The sequence below is a fragment of the Canis lupus genome, chromosome 16 (assembly GCF_003254725.2).
Source record: "Canis lupus dingo isolate Sandy chromosome 16, ASM325472v2, whole genome shotgun sequence".
Lineage (NCBI taxonomy): Eukaryota > Metazoa > Chordata > Mammalia > Carnivora > Canidae > Canis > Canis lupus.
In genome coordinates this window covers 8,790,200-8,812,481 of record NC_064258.1, presented here as the reverse complement: position 1 = coordinate 8,812,481, position 22,282 = coordinate 8,790,200, and the positions used below count along the sequence as shown (strand labels likewise).

Here is a 22,282-nt window from a genome sequence, read left to right as displayed (position 1 = left end):
CTCCGCGGCCCGCTCCCCGGCTCCGTCGGCAGCCCGGACGGGCGGAGGCGGGGGCCGCAGGCAGACGCAGGCTCGTCGTTCGGGGCAGCGCCCCGGGGCTCTCGCGGCGCCTTCACCTAGTGGCCGGGGGCGGCGACGCCCGGGCCGTGCGCAGCTCCGGCTGAGGCCCCGGGCCGTCGGGAAGCGCGCGGCCGCCAGGCCCGCTACGTCTCCGCCCGCGCGCTGCCGGAGCGCCCGGGACGCCAGCCCACCTGCGGACGGAGCCCGGCCGCCCCGACGGCTCGGACGACGCGGGGCCGCGGGCGGGGGGCGGGGGGCGGGCGGGGGCGGGGCGTCGCGGCCAGGCCCCGCCCCCGCCCCGCCCACGTGACCGCGATCCCTCGGGATTGCCGGCGGGGTCGCGGCCGCGCGCGCTCTCTCCCTCTCTCTCTCTCTCTTCAGGGCTCGCCGGGAACCTCGCGTTTTAAGCTTGAAAGGGTCGTGCGTGTCCTTGGAGAAAGCGGCCCCGCTCCTCCCCAGCCCTGCCGCACGGAGGGACCAGGTGTTCCGGAGCAGTCGGAGCGCAGGCGCGCACGCTTGGGTCCCCCCCCCCCAGATGTGAGCTGTTACAACCCTTTGGGAAAGTAGTCCCTAAGGTTGTAAGTGTGCCTGACCTTTGACCCAGCAGTCTGCCCTCTGGGAATCTTCTAGAAGTAAAAGCAATAGCAGGTAAGTTTCCCAGTTAAGTGTTGGTGTGGGGGGAGCCCTGGTGCAGGAGTCGTGGATCCTTATCCAGGCCGTTCGACAGCTTTAAACCAGCAGGTGGGCGGCCCAGCGCCGCCTTCAGCCCAGGCCGTGATCCTGGACACTGGCCTCCCTGCAGGGAGCCTGCTTCTCCTCCCTCTGCCAATGTCTCTGCCTCTCTTTCTGTGTCCCTCATGAATAAACAAATGAAATCTTTTTTTAAAAAAATGTGGATTCTTGAAAAATTGTGTAAAAGGCTTTTTTTTAAAGATTTGAGAGAGAGCGCGCGCACGATGGGGGGGGCAGAAGGAGAGAGAGAGCAGCAGACTCAACCTGCTGAGAGCCCCACCCGCCCCCATAAAATTGTGTAAAAAATTTTTGTTGGATATTTAATTTTTAGGGGCGCCTGGATGACTTAGTGGGTTAAGTGTCGGTCTTCCGCTCAGGTCATGATCCCAGGGTCCTGGGATCAGGTCCTGCATGGGGCTCCGTGCTCAAGGAGCCTGCTTCTCCCTCTCCCACCACCTCTGCTTGTGCACTCACACTCTGTGTCAAATAAAACCTTTTTTAAAATTAATTTTTTAATTTAAATTTTTAATTGTGATTTTAATATTGATTTGCAGTACAATATTTCTCAGAAGGGTGACATCAGTGAAAGTGGTGGAGTAGGAACCTCAAAACGTTTGCCTGTCAGTGGCAGTGTGGCCGCAATGAAAAGCTGGCAAATATGATCAGAATCCATACTTTTCAGAGCTTTGGAAATTAAAGTCTTACAGCAGCTCATTTAGCATTTAGTCAAGAAGAACAGCTGCGTCAAAGTGAAAACATCAAGCTTTGTGGCATTTGCACTTACCCTGCTCCCATCTCCTGAATTTCGTGGCAGCCTCGAAAACTAAAAGCCCACACTCTTGGTACCAGTACCAGAGACAGCAAAACAGGGCTGGAGCTTTTTCAAAAAACATCGTTTGGCTTGTCTACTAGTTGCGTGAAAGGCCCCCCTGAAAAGGCTTGTATTTATTCATCCTCACTGGAACTAGCCCGGTCCCAGTGGCTTTTCCCCAGGGGTAGTTCAGTGTTTTAATATCACGACTGGCTGACGCAATGGATAATAGTTGAGGCAAACAAAAGACTAACCAAAAGTTTAAAAGGAAAAGCTGAAGGATGAGATGTCCGTTGGGGCTTTGAAAAGCTCGACATATTTCTAGGAATCTAGAAGGCTGCATGCACGCCTCACTGATTGTGTCTCCCGCAAGTCACAACAAAGGTTCTTGCCCACATTTTCCCCACTCCCTCTGCCTCCTCCCCAACACAGGAGGCCAGCACACCGACCCTGCAGTGTGCCGGCCTCCAGTTACTAGCGGCCTGTGAGTATTAAAAACATCTTTCATAGCAGACCTTGCCATGTGCACACGTCCTACCATACCTGATTTAAACACCTCTCTTGGGATCCCTGGGTGGCTCAGCGGTTTAGCGCCTGCCTTTGGCCCTGGGCATGATCCTGGAGATCTGGGATCGAGTCCCGCATCGGGCTCCCTGCGTGGAGCCTGCTTCTCCTTCTGTCTGTCTCTGTTTCTCTCTCTCTCTGTCTCTCATGAATAAATAAAATCTTTAAAAATAAAACCCCTGTGTTTTAAAATGCAGGTCCTGAAGGAGTGTAAGGTAGAAGAAGAGTTAGAGGATTCCTACTGGACATCCAGGTGGAAATGCCCGGCCTGCCCTTGGATCTGTGAGTCTGGCACTTGCAGAAGAGGGCAGAACTAGGACTGTGAACACGCAGATGGTTAAACCCATGGGACTGATGAGATGGGTCAGCAAGAATATCCACTGAGAAGAAGAGTATTCCAAGGATCTGCCCCTCTGATGAAGAAGGCGAATGAGAAGACCGAGAGGGGGCAGCCACTGAGGTAGGAGGAAAACTAGAATTTGGGAATCGTGAAAGGCAAGTATTTAAATATCTCAAGAAAGGATGATCAACCGCATTGAGTGCCATCAAGAGACTGAGTGAAAGAGGGCAGAGAGATGTGTTCTCTATTCCTGAGCACCCCAGAACGTGGTGGCTGAAACCAGTGGTTTCTTTTTCATGGTTTTGTGAGTTCACTGAGCTCAGTTGGGTGGTTCTGCTTTACACAATATAACCAGTCATCCCTGGGGCTGCATCCTGCTGGGATCTCAGTTGGGACAGAACATCTAGGATAGCCCCTCATCCCCCAGGGTCTCCAGGTGGCTGCTCACTACTTAGTAGTCTGTCCTGAGCTTTATGACAGCGGGCGGCAGAATGGCAAGAAAGATGATTGGAGGGGGCTGAAGCTTGAGCCGGCAGTGAGGACGTGGCAACAGCAAATGGAGATGGTATCCGCAGGAAGGTTTGCTGTAAAGGCAAACAGGAGGTGGTGGTGAGCAAGTGACCTTACTGGAGGGAGGAGAGGGAGGTGGGGTCAACGAAGCTTTCTGTCCAAGTGTTGTTCTAAGATGAGGTCTTCATAGTTTCATTCTGTATAACTTATCCAGTGGGGAGATTGCTGACGGCTGAATCATTTGTTGGGGTAGGGAGGGGGCAGTTTGAGGACAGCATCCAGGAATCTGGCTTGGGCAACTGAATATTGGTAAGGTCATTCACCAAGACACCTGTGGGGATTTGGGATCTGATACAGAAGGGTAAGGTGTCCACCACGTGGAGTTGATCTGGAGTTGAGGAACCAAGCCTGGAGCTGTGTCTCTTGGTCCTGCTCTTGACCAAGCTTCTCCCTCTGACCAGGAATCTTTAGAGCCCAGTCTCTACTGGGCTCAGCATACTTATATGCTGGTTTGTGACCAGGCCAACGGCATCATGACTTGTCTTCCAAGGCGAGACCTGCTAGCCCCTGAGCAACTCCCTTTCTGACAATCACGCTGCCCAAGAATAAAGCAGAGCGACAGCACCTATGAAGGGTCCTGCTCCAAAGCTCTGAAAATACTGCTCAGCAGAGTCAAGTAACTTTCAGCAAGCTCTTTTTCTCTCCTTTATTTTTTTTTAAAGATTTTATGTATTCATGAGAGACAGAGAGAGAGAGGCAGAGACACAGGCAGAGGGGGAAGCAGGCTCCATGTGGGGAGCCTGATGTGGGACCCGATCCCAGGTCTCCAGGATCATGCCCTGGACCAAAGGCGGCGCTAAACCGCTGAGCCACCCGGGCTGCCCTTCCCCTCCTTTACGTAGAAATGCTTTCATGATGAGGTACCACCCAATTAATTTGTTTTGCAGTTTTACACATTAACTATTACTATATAACTATTGCTGTGTGTTCAAAGCAAGGCACACCGATATAAACTGATGTTTACAAAGCAATCACAATAAAAATTTTAAGTTTTAAACGTGAGCTATATAATCAGTTTATTTCATTAAAGAAAAATCTTTACTATCACCTTTTTCTTATTGTAAAGAAACTTGAAACATTTGTTTTTATAATACCGCATTGGTGAGTTTCCAGTTTGTTTTTATTTTACTTTATTGAGAGAGAGTACACGTAACTGTGCTAGCAGGAGTGGGGTGGTAGGGAGCCACAGGGAGAGAATCTCAAGCTGAGCACCAAGCCAGCCGCCAGCTCAGTCTCACCGTCTCAGATCATGACCTGAGCTGAAATCAAGAGTCTAACACTTAACCAACTGCGCCCCTCCACAGTTTTCCAGAGTTGACAGAAACAGAATTCAACAGTGGTTGAAGGTTCTTTTCTCGTTGTTCTGTTTTACACCTCTTCCACTGCCTCCCATCCCATCCCGCTGTGAGAGCGAGAGCGAGAGAGAGGAAATCACAGCAATAAGAACTGTGTTTATGTATTTTTCAGTGTATTTTTGGTGAGATTGGTGCTAAACTCTAGAACACGTCGAGGATAAAGGAACACATTCGGGCTGATAGTTCAGATAGACAAAAAAAGGAAAGTACACACTGCAGAGTGAGAAGTACAGCGATGGAAGCACAGACAAGGCAGAGGGTAGGCGAGGGGGGAGAAGGAGCTCCCTGGTGACCCACTCCCCAGCCCCACTAGGCTGCCACTACAGCACCCCAGGAATACAAGGGCCTGAGTGCTGATGGTTGTGAATAGGCACGAGGGTGTAAGCAGTGTGTTCTTGGGCAGCTAACCCATACCCTGTGGTAGAGCACACTTGCCTCTTTTAATTACAAATTCAACAAGTTATTTGAATTAGGAAAAAAAACAAAACAAAACAAAACATAAAACCTAAGTGTGTACGAGTTCCCAGGCTCAGTGATCTCCCCATTCTCACTCCCCAGGTCACCAGCCACCACTGACTTGATGCAGGTTATTACAGACACAAATGTATCTCAAGTTCCTTAGGGCAGCTTCTAGAGTGAAGGATTTAGGGGAAGGTCAAATACTACTCTTACTGTGGAGAATCTTTCGTTCCAGGTTTTATCTTTTAAACCGTACACGTTACTTTCTATTTTTAGGGCCCTCATTTTTTCCTTTTCTCCACCTGTGGCATAGAAGGGCCACAGCATTTCAGAATTAGCACTTGAAAAGAGCGTAAGGGGTATTATTTCTGGGACCAAGGTTGGGAAGAGGCCAGAAAGAGGGAATGGAGAACCTGGAAGGGAAATGAAGATGAGGACATGGATGGGAAGGAGTTTTGGGGGTGGGGGTAGGAGAGAAGCCAGGCTCTGGAAGGCAGGCAGAAGGCCTTTTCTTTCTCCTTCCTTATCTGGACTGGCCTGCTTATAGAGCTGAGGGGCACAAGATGGCAGGAGAGGCTTCGGCGTGGGAAGAGCAGTGGCAGAAGCAGCGAGGGAGGCAATTGTGCTCTCACGTGGGAGCCAAGCCCGTGGAAGCAGTGTGCCGGGCACGGCCTCTACTCACATCCTTGGTGTGTGGCTTTGGCAACTGCTATTAGGTTCATATATTTTAACAGTATCCTGTGCCCACTGTTTACAGCCTGTTCTCCACTAGACGATGATACCCTAGCAGAAAAACCATAGTCTTCCATGTGTGCCTGTCCCTGGGAAAACTAGACTCAAAGTTAAGTAACAGAAAACTTCTGAAGAAAATGTATTTCAATCCAAAATGGGTACCTACAAAGAAATGTTTAGAACATAAACCATTCCTAAGAACTATCTAGTCCTATTTAATAATGGAAAGTATGTATAAAGTAATTAGAGAAAGAAATTCAGAAAAAAATACCATAGCTTTTATTTAGGCTTTTGATTCAAAACTCAGTTTTACTTATCAGAGTGTGAACCTGGACATATTATTTACCCTCTCTGGCCTCGGTTTCATCTGTAGGATGGATGGACAATGTAGCACCTACCTCTTTGGGTTAGTCGGAGGAAGAAATGAAAATATGCCTTGTCTACAGGAAATACGTGGAATAAAGGTAATGAGGGCTTCTGTTCAAAACTCTGTCCACAGCATAGCACCTGATTCTTCTCTATTTAAAATGAGGGGTGTGTAACACACCATATCACACAGTGATGGGTCGGTCCGCCTCACTGCCTGGTGCAAACACAAAAACCAGGCTAGAAGTCTGAGGAAAGCAGGTCCTGATAACTAATAACAAATGAGCCTAACAAAGGGTTAGCATCCCACAGGTATACAGACAGTCTGTGGATTTTTACAAAAGAACAGATTAATTAGTTCAGATTTAGGTCTCAATCAGCTTGGACCAGAGCAGGCCAGTTAAGAAAGAGGAGGTGTAAACGTGCCTGGGGTAACACTCTTGTAAGTGTGTGTAACTCTGGTGTAACTCTGGTGTATTAGGTATACGAAGAGGACAAGTCTGTGTTCCTTCTGAAGCCTTGGTTTCCATGACCAATCAGGGTCCTCCTCCAGAGTGGACTCTCAGCCACTTCCTGCCCCTGCCCCCGCCCATCCCAGGCTCTTCTTCTGCCCTGAAGTGTTGCCCCCAGCCCCTCCCTGCCCCCACCCCCTCCCATCCCAGGCTCTTCTTCTGCCCTGAAGTGTTGCCCCCAGCCCCTCACTCCTTCCTTGGTCTGTAGCTCCCTCTTACTTCACCACATATCATCCCAGACTTGGCTTTGGGGTCTCTCAAAGCACCAAGGCTGACACAGAATTTGTCTTTTTCATTAAACTAGCACTTCCCTTCCACCTTCACTGAGGCAGCTGGTCACCATGGCACATCTCTCCCCAACTTTCACGTCTACCATAAGCTCCCTGAGGACTAGGGCTTTGTTTCGTTCACTCTTGCAGTCCCAGCACTAGAAAAGCACTTGGTATACTGCAGGTGCTCAATAAATATTTGTGGGGTGCCCGGGTTGTGAACAATGAGTGCTCTTAAATGTTCCTCAGTAAACACCCACATCATGGCCAGGGCACAGCAGTATCTTGCCAAGTACCCTTTTGTGTTCCTTCCTCTCTCTCAGCAACTGCTTCCCCAGCAATACGTCTAATAAAAGAATAAGACACTTTACTTTTCACATTTAAATTTTCAGAAATAGTAAGCATAAGTTTGACACAGTTTTTCACATTCTCAAATCTCCTGTGAGTCAATAAGCACAAAAAGGGAACGGAAAGTCAGAATTAGATATAGAATTCAGATTTTTTTTTCTTTCAAAGACACATTTTATACAACTTTCAACATTTATACTTTCAAACAAAATAAGCAAAAAATACACCGAGTGCTAAAAAATCAAAACAGAAGTAATACAATTTTAATTTCAATATTTTAAAATACAGAAATTGGAAAGAATACTAAATACAACTTTAAACAAGTCACTTGTCCTCCCCTATAATAACCAATGTAAGCTACTTAAAGACTTACAAATTTAAAACAGAAACAAAATAAATACTGTACACTTTCCCTGCCTGCAGGCAAAAGATGGGAAATACTGTTATGAATCAAAAAAAAAATGCTCTTAAAGCTTCAGCATCCCATTTCCCAGCCACACCCCACTCTGTTGTCACACCGTGTGCTTCTGTATTCAAAGGACACACATGTGCACACATACTGACTGCCTATACAAACAGACAAGACACTACTCCGCAGACACCCCAAACGAGAAAGGGTAACAGTCACCTTGGACCATGGGCATAAAAATCAGTTAAGGAAAGTCAGTCAGGCTAGCAAAACATTACTACAAAACTAGTAAATACTATAGCCAACAACTGTCCCCTTTTCAAATTTCACAGATTTAAAACCCCTAAAACCAATACTACCCCCACATTGCCACCCTCTACACCCCCACCCCCACCCCCCAAAAAAAACAACAACCTGCTGAAGCACTGGCAAAGTTAGACATTTCACAGTAAATGTGAAAATTCATATTATATAATCTCTTAAAATGAACCTTTTCACCCTCTTTCCACAGCATGAAACTGTTATGGCTTAATTTATATTAAAAGTAGAAAAGTCTTTTCGGAAGGAAATACAGTCTGCAAAGATGCATATGTGTTTCCTGATCAGTGCTATTTCATACCTAACAACTGCATGACTTGCTTTTGCAGTCAGAAGCTGTTTTTGAAAAAATTGAGGTTATAGCTTTTGATTCAGTCTAACCATAAATGTAAGGCCCTTAGTTTGGTTTAGTTTCTTTTGCAAGATAAAATAACCTTGGGGTTCACTTAGCAAGTTACACCTCAGGTCCCTGACTATAATGTGGAAGTCTATATGTATGCTTTGTAAAAATAAAAGGTTACTTATGAATCTTAGAGGGGAGAAATGATTCCAGGGAAGGAATCAACTCCTCATTATATATCACACTTAATGCTGGTAACTGTTACCAACCAAGATCCACCAATGAAATATAAGAGTATGTCTGGGTTACTTTATTCCTGCAAAATATTATATATTCCAGCACTTATGATCATTGTTTTGGTGAAAAATCCTGGGAAAAAGAGCTGACATTTTGAAAAGGAAATGGCCTAAATAAAACTGGGTGGAGGCAAGGTTTATCTTTATGGTTTTAAGTTCCCTTTAGGACTGCTTTGTAAAATAAAAGTGAATTCAGAATGTCACAGGTCTTGCATAGGTAAACTACTTGGAGGTCAAGGGCTACGTGGTAGCCAGGGTTTATTAGTGAAATAGTGCAGAGCAGATAAACTTGGAAGAATCACTGAATACAGTTTCAAAAAGGTTTTAACAAAAAATTTAATCTTGCACTTGTTAAGACAAAGCTTTAGGACACTAGAAAGGGCACCAAGGGTGAGCAGGAGAGTCTAAGGGATAGAATGCAGGCGAGTGAGTATTATTTTCCCCTACCCAGTATAAAGGGGAAAAATACTATAAAAGAATAAAACCACAGTCATAAGCTAATTGCTTTGGAAATAGGCATTTACTTAACAACCTTACTTTAAAAATTTTGTTTATGTAAGGGTATCAAATATTTGACTTATGGCATGACGTTCCCTGGAAAATAAAAGGGTTTTTTAGTAAGGCTACAGTATTAAAATTACGTCTCATGAGCAATGTAGTAAGTATATTATCTCTCCCCCTTTCTTTCCACCTGACATGTAGTGAGTGTATCATCCACTGGATGAGCAGAGGCTGCACAACGTCACACAATAGGGGCTGTCTCAGGAAGCAAGGTACCTGATGTCTGGGGTCCACCATGACCCTGGGCACGTCACTGCCCTCCTGGCTTTCATTGGTCTCCTTTACTTACTGGCAATACTCTTTTCCTAAAGTCAACTTTCTCCAGATTGCTTTAGATAAAGGCCTAGGACATCTGAAAATGACTGATGAGTTGTAGCTTCTCTTTTCAGAAGGAGCAATTAGCTTAGTATTTAATGGGGGGAAAATAAGCTTTTGAAAAAGTTTCAGATTTACACTATTAAGCCCTCATTTCTTATGTGAAATTGTAAAATGCTTACATACTGCAATTGTCACTTCTGGCCATGGTCCAGGGGGCTGTACAATTACTCCTCCTCTCTTTGGGGAGTAGCCGTCACTACGGAGGGCATTTCTCAAAAAGGGCAGAAAGAATCTTCTCCTTTCAAGATGTCTGGTCAAGTCTTCTTTCCACCTCTATAGTGCTTTCCCCCTACCAGCTGCTTGCTGTTAGCCAACTCTGAGCGGTCTTCGTTGGTTCTCGTCTTCTAACCACCTTATATTTTCCCCCTAGCTCCTTGGGTAATTGCTACATCATTTTAATTCCATAACTTATTTTACCTTTATCTAGCCTCTGAAGGGTAGGCAGGATCTCTGGCGCAGTACTGTCCTAATTCCTCTTTGAGCAAAACCTAAAACCATCTTTGAATTCCTTTAAATTATTTTAATGATTACTTGGGGATACGCCTTCTCACTCTTATCCATAAACTATCTCACTTGTTTTTCTTTCACTTCAAGCATGGATTCTGATTTTAATTCAACACTTTGTTAGAGATTCTTCAGATTTTTTAGGTATCATGATGCTCTGGGCATATACTTGAGATGAAACAAATTTTATGAGTAACAGTTTTCACTTAAAAGGCATATAAATGTGCTTTGTCAGTTGTAACTTAAATAATGATAAATTCTCTGCAAGCATGAAGTGTTAATAATGCTTTTCTGTGTTGTTCTTAACCACATTTTTATCCAAACTTACAAATGAGAAAACCAAGACTCAGAGTAAGTGACTTATTTACAGTCACATAGCTGATACATAAATGACAGAACTTGGACAAAAACCCAGGTTCATGCTCCCTTCCATGCTATGTAACACACCCCTCTATTATCAACATTAAATTATTAACTTTTGAAATGTTTAAACTTTAAAAATTTTTTAAAATTTACTTCCACTTCTACAGTTATACATTTCAGTTGAAACTAATAAAATTATGCTATCTTTCTTAACACATGGGCCCTCTTTTGCTTAAAGTTTGTTTAGAAATGAAAGTAATACTGCTTATTTCCTGGAGAAGATACTTTCAAGAGCAGAGACCACAACTTCAGCCTTCTATCTCACCACAGTAGTAAGCAGTGCTGGGCACACAGACATTGGATAAATACCTGCTGCCATCATATGAATCAATACAGTAGAGTTCATTTAACAGGCAATAATTAGGATTATTAAAAAATAGATCAGTATTGAAGCTAAGTAAGTCGTGATAATGATGGTCTTGTTTTCTCTGAGTTTCTGTGATTTCGGTCAGAATTTTTAATTGTGTGCTTAAAAATTAACTGATGCTTATGAAATTCAGTGTATTTCTAGGATGCTGAATTACTATAATCTGCCAGCTTTGTGTTGTTTACATCATTAGTCAATCCTGAAAAGTGTATTATGTGACATTATGAGTTACAGTACAGGGGTTCCCAGGTTAACAGAAGTCACTTTTTGAATCAGTACAGAAAAATCATTATCTACCACTACCATTAAAATCGCATATTTTAAGTCACAACTGTTTTATCTATTTGCACATAACTAGCTAAATGCCACCAATGTCTCCTTATCTAAGCTGCAGCATTTGTGTGGTAGGAGGGTTTATAAATGAGACTAAGGAAAACAGAAGGTTGTCTATTACAGCCGAGTCCAGATACTGGCTGCAGTCGCCTCAAAGTCCAGCCACTTCCATGAGATAAATGGATGCATCACAGCCAGTAAGTTTAGAAGTTTGACTTGGCAACTCACTGGGCCAATAGGCTGAATTTTCACCAATTTGGAAAAAGGTACATGAATTCTATTTCAGTAGTTAGATTATCTTACTCAAAGTGTTTTTTGTTTTGTTTTTTTTTTTTTAACGTAGCCAGTTCATGGGCAAAACCTGCCAAAAATTAATCCACAGTAACTTCACTTACTACTAACACACACTGGCTATTTAAAATTAGATTTATTGGGCTAAGTACGCAGGGTAGATAATAGTCATCATTTTAATTCATAAAAATAAATTGATTTTAATTTTTATAGCTAAAGAAGTCAGGTAATAAAGATACTTAGAGCTATAAAAAATGTAAAGAAAACAAAAGAACCCAGACTGTGATGTAGCTGGAAGAAGGAATTATAATTATCATTTCTTAAACCAAAACAAAATCATGTGAACTCTAACACTAAAACAGTGTCTACAGAAAACCAAAACATTATCATAATATGTCAGGAGGTAGGAGAATCAGTCAAGCCCCAACTTTTGACATCTTGAGATCCAGTGACCAAACAAATGACTGATTATACCCATCTCTTAACCAGTTCTGGGATAGTGTAGGCAGAGTTTGTAAGTAGGCCCTTTACAGACATTTAGTATTTCCATAAAAAAATTTTTCCTGACACCCAGATAAGACCCAGAATTCGGTCCAGTCATTTGGACCCAAAAGGCTAACCTATAAGCTATTCTGTATTTATTCCATGAGATATTGCAATGGAGACAGAATAAGAAATATTTCTCTTTGAAAATACACATTTGATTGCAACCATAAAAGATGATGGTATCAATATTTTTCTTAGCTCTTCAAGCGATACTTAATACAGATGGGAGAGTCCTGCTACCTTGCCGAGTAAAAAAAAAAGACAAATCCATAGTATGGCCATATTTCTTCTCCACAAAAATAAATCTTATCCTATTTGCCTATGTTTTCTTGTTTTCTTTGTAGAAATTTGTAAAATGTTCTCTCATCAGAATTGGGAATATCTCCACCTCAGCCCCAGAAATCACTTATTTGATGCCATGGGGAGGAAAAGGGAAAATAAAAGCTATTACGAGCAACTGAAAACTGGCATTTAGTAAGAACTGTGCATAAAGGAGAGAAATGATTCCTTAAAACTCAACCGGACACTTAATCTCAATATGCACTGGTTAAGTTAGGACAGATGGAAGCAACTGCAAGAAGCACCCATTTTACTCCAAATTTGTATCTTAAATAGTTCTTTAGAAGGTTAAGAAATAAGAAACTAAACACACATACACCCAAAAGATCTACTCCAACATGCTTGCTTCTATACAACTTAATACAGTATAGTCCTATTATATTACGGCTTATTATGCAGATTTGAATATACTAAGTCAAACCATATCTCATATTTTCCAACAAGTTAGGTACACAGAATAAAGGCGTCATAAAATATAACCTCTATGGCAGGTGCTCATCCTGCCCTCCAACACCAGCAGTATGAAGAAGGCCCTCTGTAGTTACAAATGTATTTGAAAAACTATAAACATGACAATTTAACCAAACTTATCATCTTTATCCCACAAGTAGGAAAAAGATATTAAAGCTGTTCTCTTTGGGACCCAGTTATCATCAGCAAAAATGAAAATGCAAGAAGCCTATTTTTATATAATTAGAAGAAAACTGCAATGTCAAACGAAATGAGAAATGTGGGATCTTTTATGTAATTCTTACACATTGGCTATGAAAGTGTTTCCCTGCAAAGAGAAAGAGTCTTGTTGCGTCGTCACAAAATGATGGGGAGTGCAGAGGGAAGGTGGGATATAAGGTAATCAACCTGGGTAACAGTATGCACCTTGGATGTTAGCAAAAGCGAAGCTAATAGCTTATAAAAAACACATGAAATATATAAAATAAAATGATTTTCATATACATCTTAATTTAAAATAATTAATGCATCAAATCCCTGTTTAAGACTTTAACCTGAATATCAAATTTAAGAGTCCAGACTAGTTACTGTTACTGTGGCTCTTCCCCACATGTAACATACACACTATCAAAAATAATTTAAAAACTTTCACATTCTTAAATCTAAATTAGTGAGATATTTCTCCAGAAATCTTCCAAATAAATAGCTTTAAAAAAGAAAGAATTTAAAAGCTGTTAACTTTAAAAAAAAATCTGTTAAATAAATTATTGATAATTCTTTACCCTACCACTGAAAATAAATCAAGACACTACCAACAACAAAATGAAATTCAAGCCCTGACAAGAGACCTTTTCCAGTTCAAGGTCTCTTTTTAAGGTTCTACCCTCCTTCTTCCTCTCCCCCACCAGGTCCAAAACGGTTATTGCTGAGTGGGTGTGGCACAGTGAAAATGCAGCATCAGGTTCATTTTGTTCTTCGGGCAGTGTTCTCTACTGTACATGCAAACTGCTTCGGGCGGGGGCTCAGCGGGAGCTCCAGGCTCCCACGCCTCCGAAACTAGTCCGGCTCCAGAGGGAAGAGAGGCCACCACAGCAGCTCCGTCACACAAAGAAACGGGCGTGGCCATTTCTGTTCAACTTAAGAATCTTCCCAAGACGCTGTTTGGCGGTTGCCATTCCTTTTTTTGGACGTTTACCTAGAAGACACCAACATCAGTTTAAGAGTGAAGATCATTCTTGGCAGACACACCTGCAGACGTGAAGGGAGAGCGACAGGGAAAGCAAGCCTTTCGGGTGTTCGGGGGGGCAGAGTCACTATGGAGCTCTGCCCTTTCAAGCCTCCCGGCTCATCAGCTGAGAGAGAAAGGCCAACCTCCCTCAGGCTGCCCACAGCCTGACCCCTGCCTAGCACCTGAGCAGGAGCCCTGACCGAATCTGGCATCTAACTGTGCGTCAGCCACCAAACCGACTGCAGTTTCATAGAGCCCACGGACTGTTTCTCACCTGTACCACTGGCCACACTATCTCCTTGACCTTCACTGTGGTCTAGCCTGTGTGGCTAACCCCTTACCATCCTCGTCAGGATCCACCACCTCTCCTCCAGGTTCCACCTGGGTACCCTGGTCTGTTTCCACACTCACTGCTGCATACTGCCACCACTGCGCCATCCAGTGTGCATCAGGGCACACTGAGGGCAGGGACCACTGCGTCTAACTGAACTTCCACCGTCACCAAGATACACGGTCAAAAACATACTCAGCCTACAAACGTGCAAGTTACCTTTTGTTGCCTGGTTGCTGATAGGTGGTGGATTGGATGCAGGTCTCTTTGTGGGGTGAAGGGGCACTGAAAAGGAAGTTTCACCGACTGGCCTTTCTGGGCTTACGCTGCCATTATTTATCTGGCACACCCCTGAAATCAAGCTTGAATTCTGTGTATACTTTCCATTTTGCGGGCTTGAGCCACTGCTGTCCACAGAATTCCTACTTTGTACCTTCTGACTGATTTCTGATGAACTTTCCTTTTTGATGCATTTCTGGCCTCTACTTAGATCCTAGAAAAGGAAGGAAATAAGTAAAGCTGGGTTTTTAGAGTTCCTTTAAGATACGTGAGCTATTTAACCTCTCTATGCGATAGCAAGTCAAGAGAGAGAACAGACTACTGAACTTTGGTTTTCCTAACATATAGCAGCCACAGACGACTACACCTTCAGGGTGGTCATGTCATTCCCAAACCTAATAGCACGAAAGGATTCCATTATTAATTATTTTTTTTAAGATTTATTTATTTATTTATTCATGATAGAGAGAGAGAGAGAGGCAGAGACACAGGAGGAGGGAGAAGCAGGCTCCATGCCGGAAGCCCGAGGCAGGACTTAATCCCGGGACTCCAGGATCACGCCCTGGGCCAAAGGCAGGTGCTAAACCACTGAGCCACCCAGGGATCCCCAGGATTCCATTATTAAAGTGTGCATCATAACTTAAGTCTAGAAGAAAACATTTTTATTTACATATATATATGAATTTGGATATTTATATATATAAATGTATATAACTTTTTTAAAATTTTTATTTATTTATGATAGTCACAGAGAGAGAGAGAGAGAGAGAGAGGCAGAGACACAGGCAAAGGGAGAAGCAGGCTCCCCCGCAGGAAGCCCAATGTGGGACTCCATCCCCGGACCAGGGAATCGTGCCCTGAGCCAAAGGCAGACACTTAACCCCTGAGACACCCAGGGGTCCCACATATATTATTATAATATGGTATTCTGCATGTGCCATGACATGCACTATGGAAAGAACCTGTGGCTGGGACATGGACCTACCATTTCCTCATCACATCACAGCTCCCATGTATCTGTCACAGTGTAATGCACCATTTTTTCTAGAATCTAACTTCTGTTAAGGTTCAACTCCATTGTATCTAAATTGTTTACCAAAAAAAAAGCACCTAGATGCTGAGCGCCAAGTCTGGTTTTTTTCTCTAACAATTCTTTCCTCTGTTTATTTAAAAGATCACTGAATGAACCATCAGGAAACAACAATGCTACTTATGGGTAGGTCTTGAAACCAATAGAAGGGGCATGACCAGAATTAAAAAATAGAAAATACAGACTTGAACATACTGCAGATGTGATGTTTCATGAAACTAGCTGTATGTGTGTGTGTGATGTAAAATTCCTGATTCTGTAATGGTCAAATAAGTTTTTAAAACTGCATTAAATAGGGCAGCCCGGGCGGCGTGGCGGTTTAGCAAGGCGTGGTCCTGGAGACCCAGGATCGAGTCCCACGTTGGGCTCCCAGCGTGGAGCCTGCTTCTCCCTCTGCCTGTGTCTCTGCTTCTCTCTCATGAATAAATTAATAAAATCTTCATTAAAAATAAAACTGCATTAAACACAGACTTGCTTTAAATTAGTCTTACAAATATGCCTGAGTATGAGAAAACAATTGTTATGATTTGACAGGCCTCTCTATAAAACCTCTCTGGGTTATAGGCAAAAGAAATGTGATTTTCTCTAAGGTGATCTTGCTAATCATCTGTCCTCTACTTCTTTATTTTCAAAGACAAAAACAACAGCTAGATTTAAATAATAGCTTACTTTTTTAAAAGAGTTTATTTTTAAGTAATCTCTACACTCAACGTGGGGCTCAAACTTATACCCTGAGATCAAGAGTGGCATGCTCTACCGACTGAGCCAGCCAGGGTCCCCAGTAGTAGCTTACTTTTAATACTGAATCCTATAATGCTAATTAAGTTGTAAACGTTATGATCCATGAAGCACTGTAAAATCATACACTGAATAAGTGAATTACTAATAGTTAAGGTATTCCTTCCTTGACCTTTGATTCTGGAGTATATTCTATTAAAAGGACTTACACTACAAAACTCTGCCTTAAAAAAATAACTTGGCTCTTTTGCTTATTGTAAAATGTCTAAGTATTTAGAAAATGTAGATAAGCCAAATGAAGAAAATAAAAACCATGCATGAAGGGGTGCCTGGGTGGCTCAGTTGATTAAGTGTCTGACTCTTGATCTTGGCCTGATCTAAAGTTGGTGAGTTCAAGCCCTGCATTGAAGCCTACATCTCAGCATGGAGTCTACTTAAACAAACACCTGTGATTCCACTACACACTGTATGCTTAGTGTTGGAAAAGTTAGGGGACTCGACTCTACAGCATATGAGAATTTTGATTCTTTCTATGGTTGTCATTTTCCAAAGCTTGTAGCAAAAGATCATATGGACTACTGGAAAGCTGTGGCTTCTCAAAAAGCTTTTGGGGCTCATTTTGTTTGGTATAACTATTAATATGCTGGGATCCCAAGACATCAAGTGTCTTCTCTTAGAGCAAAGGCTCTTAATCTGGAGTCCATGGATAGTCTGGGTAAGGGTTTCTCACAAACCATGAGAAAATACATGCAAAGATCAGTATTTATGATGAATATTTTTCTTGTAAGAGAGTCAATAACTGCATCAAACTCTAAAATTTACTATCTAAAAATGTTCAAGAAACAATGTCAGAGATTAAAAAGAGATCTTCATGGTACTCCCCCCCACTCCCCTTTCTCCTAGCTAGACATAACCAAGAAGTGTTGGCTGCCAGGACTTTTTAGCTTTCCTTGAATCAACTATTCTTTTCCAGATCACATTCCTTCCATGACCCTTGCATTAGTTGTTAAATCAGAATTCCTAAAAACAGATAGTTGTTCAAATTAAATGTGCATTTAATTGTAAATTATTTTTTAGCTTTCCAGATCCAATTACTGGTTGCAGTAAAAAAACAGAAAGCAAAAGCACAGTTAATGATGACCCTAAATCTCCTTTTGATGTTTCAAGCCTTGCATATACCTGAAGATGAAATCTGGAAGTTGTATCAAATTGTTTAATCCAGGAAGAACTCCTCAAGTCTTGATCTTCAGTCTTGACATGGTACCCTAAACAAAAGTTTTAATTAAATTATATCCACACAAACTTAATCATAACAAACAAAATTAACCTAATGTTTGAAACTGAAAGTACATTTAGATTGACGTTTTATTAAAAAATGAGTTTACTCATATACTTTTCACCAGGCTGCTTTCCCTCTCAAAAACAAAAGCGTCATCAGCTCACAACCTAACATGTTAATTCTTTCAATTCTCTCAAAGACTGTCTTTATATGACAGGTTTTGTGCCAGATGCTGGAAGATCCAGAGTCAAATTCTATGGCCATCTGTTATAGACGGAAAAGCCAAATGCAATATACTCTCTCTAAAACGGGTATATTTTTCCATATAGAATAAAAGGCATATGTTTGCCTGAATCCTGCAGTATTTTCAAAGAAGCCTTCTTTTCAAGGAACCAAAGAAATGACAGGGAGAGAGAAAGGTGTGGACAAACCCAGATCTGAATTTGAGATGTTCCGTTACTGGTGCATCTTTAATTATTTAACCTCTCTAAGCGTCAGTTTCCTCTTATACAATAAGCCAAGATCTTGAGATCAGACAGCCCTGGGTTCCAATTCTAACACCAGTGGGTAAGAACAGCTATGCAAGTACGGGCAAGTTCAATTAGCTTTATTAAGTCTTCTTGCCTCTACTTGTAAAAGTCTTATTACATACACCAAAATGCGGTTTCAAGAATTAAGTGAAATGGATGTCAGGTTGCTGGCACACAATTCACACAACTGGGAAGTGAACACAATTTCTACAACAGGCATTTAGTTTTAAGGTGGTACCACTAGTACCATCTTTTCCCCCACCCTCCTCAGACTTTCAGGCAACAAGATTTCCCCCAAAGGTACACAGAACAAAACACTACATGGCATCACTGGTACTGTCGCTGAGTCTTCGCTTTCCCAATATTTCTTTTTCAACTAAGAGAATGTCCTCACCCAGAAACAGATCAAAACTTGTTTTCCCTCCCACGAAAGAAAAGAGGGATTGATGGCTCAAGCCTAGCAGACCATGTAAGACACCTCATCCTACCTTCCATTCTGAATAGCTTATAAAAGAGCACTAACTGTCTTGCAAAAGCAGTGGTAAGATTATGCCAGTGAACACAATTCTCCAGCCACTAATTTACATTTTGACTTCTTATACTTGCATCTTATATTTGTCAACATTATATATTTTCTGGCCAATATGCTTAATACCATTTCCAACTAAAGATGTGCAATTTATAGTTCTTACTCATAATCTCTAACCTCAACTAGGATAATACAGCTATGAAGTTGGGGGTCATATGTGACTTTTTAGAGACTGATAATTTATGTTTCTTACCACAGTCCACTGGTTTATCACAGCGATACACCTGTCTAGCCTCATGGTTACTGCTGTGGCAGCCGCCAGGACCCTGGAGAGAGTCTTTTTCACCACTGCAGTCTGTGCTTTGTCTTTGCCTCTGTAAACATGTGGAATAGTGCAACCCAGCCATAGACAGCATGCCCTGAATAGCTTCTTCCTCTGTGCTCGTAGAGGTAGGACATTCCCTAAAGAGAAAGTAAGCAAAAGGACAAAGATTATTTCTTCTTTTGACATTTTTAGTAAAATATAAAATTAAAAAATGTTTTCATAGAGTTTATAATCACAATGTAATGAGACCACTAACCAGTAAGCCTACCTTTTAATTGGAATTTCACTTCTAGATGGCTTCTGGCCCTTCTGAAGGAAGTTCCTCATCACAGTAGAGTCCTCCTTGAAGTTTGATGTTATTTCTTGTTTTTTTTCATCACCTGAACTTTCAGACTCTTCAGTGGTAAAGTTATTTTTCTGAGATAATAAATAATTAAATGGAAGCAAATCTATATAAGAAATCTGAGTAAGTTTCTACTAACCAAAAACATTTTATCAGTCTAGGCAAAGTTAGAATCTTAATTATCATGGAATTATTTCTGTATTTCCTGTGACAAAGTTAAAATCTGTAGTAATTACAGTTCATAATTCCTTAGTTTAAAAAAAAAGGACAATATAGGTTTTCTTTAAAGTGAAATGAAATATAATCTACGAGAAATATGAGAAACCTAAGAATAGCATCCATCCATCCCCCCTTTCTAAAACCAGAGACAAAAGCTACATTTAACAAATGTAAACAGTCACAGGGTGTGTGTGTGTGTGTGTGTGTGTGTGTGTGTGTATACGTAATTGCTGTTACAGGGAAGACCTTGTGCCACAAAGGTCATGGAGACAGGCTTTGGGAAGAGCTGTCATTTCTTCCCCCTCTGCTGCCGCAGGTGAAAGAAAGTAGATATTCATCTTTCCATTAGATAATGCACAAGTCACAAGGGTTTGGGCATACCAGTGCAGTGCAATCAGGTCCAGAGTCTTCTGAATCAGAAATATCAGAATATTCTGATGATCGATTCCTGAGTTCTGATTTCACACTTGTAAAAAACCCTGCGAGCAGGAAGAGAGTAAGAGAGACAGTCCGTGGAGGCTTACAAACAGAATGGCACCTGAGTCAGACCAGTTTCCACACAGGCCTCGCCTGCCCCGGCTCCACCCTCCTGCACTGCTTTCATCTTCTTCCTTTCCTTCTTCCTCCAAACACTTTCTCCCTAATTGATCAAGATACAGACTGAAATGTACTCTTAAAATGTTTGTGGCATTTACTGAGCATGATGATACATTCCTCATTTGCGTGGAAATTTTCTCTTTCCAGAAAAAAAGACCTCCAACGCTAAAATTGGCTACAAGATGCTTTTCCCTTTCTCTTTTGCATTGTTTCTCTCAACAGAAAACAAAAAGATAATTCTCTTAAACTTATAAAGCACTCAAGAAGATGGTGAATTCAACAAACTTAAAAACTAAGATTTACCACTGCCCTTCTCTCTCATGTGGCCCTGCCAAGTAACAACTGTTCAATAATTCCATCGATTAGCTGCCTTTCCCTGGCATGTGAACACTTGCAGAGTCACCAACTACAGCAACACCAAATTTATTTAGAATTAGCAAGAATGGAAGTATTCAACATGGATGAAATGTTCATTTTTCTTGTCAATCTATCAAATTATTTAAGTACTTTTTAAAATAGAAGGGTATATGGAGGCCCTGAAAAATGCTAAGAAATTAAGACTTCACTCAAAGAAGAATAATCTGAAGGAAGAGGAGGTGTTATTTTTTGTCACATGGATGATAGCCAATTACTAACCAAGTAGAGGTCTTCCTGTCAACAGGCAACCAAACAGAACAACACATGGATTACTCGTAGCTTCAGAGAGCTAATTCTGTATGTCTCCTAATTCTGACAACCATATATACATGTTAGCTAAAATTATATAAGAAACTGTATTAAACTTGTGACTATTTTAGTATTTGGAGTAGAGGCCCATAAAATGCATAGGCTTTCATGTGACTCTTGTAAAAATCTGTCACCCAACTGACTAGCACATACCCTCCCTTGCACTAAAAACGTCTTCCATGGTCACTACACCTCACTTGGCATCTGCATTCACATTTCCCTGACGGATAAACTACTCAGAAATACTTCAGATTTCTCTAGAGTATTAGGGACATGACAATTTTCAATCCTACTACAAACTTAAAATTTTTAAATTAGCAAGTGACTTTACATATTATCACATAGGTAATAAGTAGACCTTTTAAACAACCATTAAAACAAACATACTGGGGGCACCTGAGTGGCTCAGTCAGTTAAGCATCTGCCTTCAGCTCAGGTTATGATCCCGGGGTCCTGGGACGGAGCCCCGCATCGGGATCCCTGCTCAGAGGAGTCTGTTTCTCCCCTCTGCCCCTCACCCTGCTCATGTTCTCTCTCTCGCTCTCAAATAAATAAATAAAATCTTTTAAAAAAATAAAACATACTGTTAAGTGGTTTTTGAGACTCTTCATTCTCCACTCCCTCTATTCCTGAACTCTCTTCCATCTTCATTTTCGCCTTCTTTGTCCTTCTCTTGTCCTCCTCATTTTCACTATCTGCTGTATAAAGACTTGGATCTGCGAAGGGGTGTCTCTCATCTCTGCACATAGAGGAGAAAAGAATCAAGTCACAAAACAGTCTGACACTGCAGCCACATAGTATATCCTCCCCCTTCATCTCCAGTTGGAGTGGAGAACTGAGACACTTTCCCCATATCTGAGTCAGATGTGCACTAGTGGGTACAGGGACTAAACGAACAGAGGGAATCCACTGAAAACTCATCTGTGTGACGCTCTGATCTACTTGACGTACTTAATGATCCTTCCATTTGTCAGCAGTAACCGTAGATCATTGTCTTTTGCCCTCCATTCTGGTACTGTGGAAGATGGCTGGAGATGTTTGTTAAATTTTCCATTCAGTTTAGAGCTCAAGATGTCCTTAAAGTATAAAAACAGAACTTAACTTAATGTCTGCCCTCGGATATACCTGCCTGACCAAAGGAACACAGTACACCACCACCTTCCGCCTCGGCCCTACATCCCAACCGTGCAGTGTGCAGCACTAACACTAACTGGTTCCTAAAACCAAAGCATGAATACATATGGTTCATCTTCCTGTAGGGCCACTAACAATAAAACACATTCTATAAAGCAGAATGTAAAATTTACATAAAGTGAATGCAAAGACATTTCACTCTTGCAGAAAGCTCAAAAACTGGAGAAGCAGTGCCTTCATGTGTTTTAATTATCTTTTCCT

The 22,282-nt window shown here is 42.0% G+C and overlaps 1 protein-coding gene and 1 long non-coding RNA gene across 2 annotated transcripts in view; one reads left to right on the top strand and one right to left on the bottom strand.

Annotated features, from left to right (window-relative positions):
- Positions 1 to 348: 348 nt before the first annotated feature.
- On the top strand, positions 349 to 16,069 carry LOC112650989 (uncharacterized). Its single transcript, XR_004805599.2, has 4 exons — positions 349 to 708; positions 2,365 to 2,627; positions 5,997 to 6,087; positions 13,582 to 16,069. It is a non-coding gene; the product is annotated as an uncharacterized LOC112650989 (long non-coding RNA).
- The window catches only part of KDM7A (lysine demethylase 7A), an 81,698-nt gene continuing 66,666 nt past the window's right edge, over positions 7,251 to 22,282 (bottom strand). Inside the window, exons 13-20 of the mRNA XM_025433889.3 lie at positions 21,839 to 21,963; positions 21,472 to 21,626; positions 19,946 to 20,043; positions 19,271 to 19,419; positions 18,931 to 19,139; positions 17,519 to 17,604; positions 14,452 to 14,725; positions 7,251 to 13,868 (exon numbers count right to left, since the gene is read on the bottom strand). Of these exons, the coding sequence (XP_025289674.3) occupies positions 13,774 to 13,868; positions 14,452 to 14,725; positions 17,519 to 17,604; positions 18,931 to 19,139; positions 19,271 to 19,419; positions 19,946 to 20,043; positions 21,472 to 21,626; positions 21,839 to 21,963 (1,191 nt within the window). The 3' untranslated portion in view covers positions 7,251 to 13,773. The remainder of the gene's footprint in view (positions 13,869 to 14,451; positions 14,726 to 17,518; positions 17,605 to 18,930; positions 19,140 to 19,270; positions 19,420 to 19,945; positions 20,044 to 21,471; positions 21,627 to 21,838; positions 21,964 to 22,282) is intronic.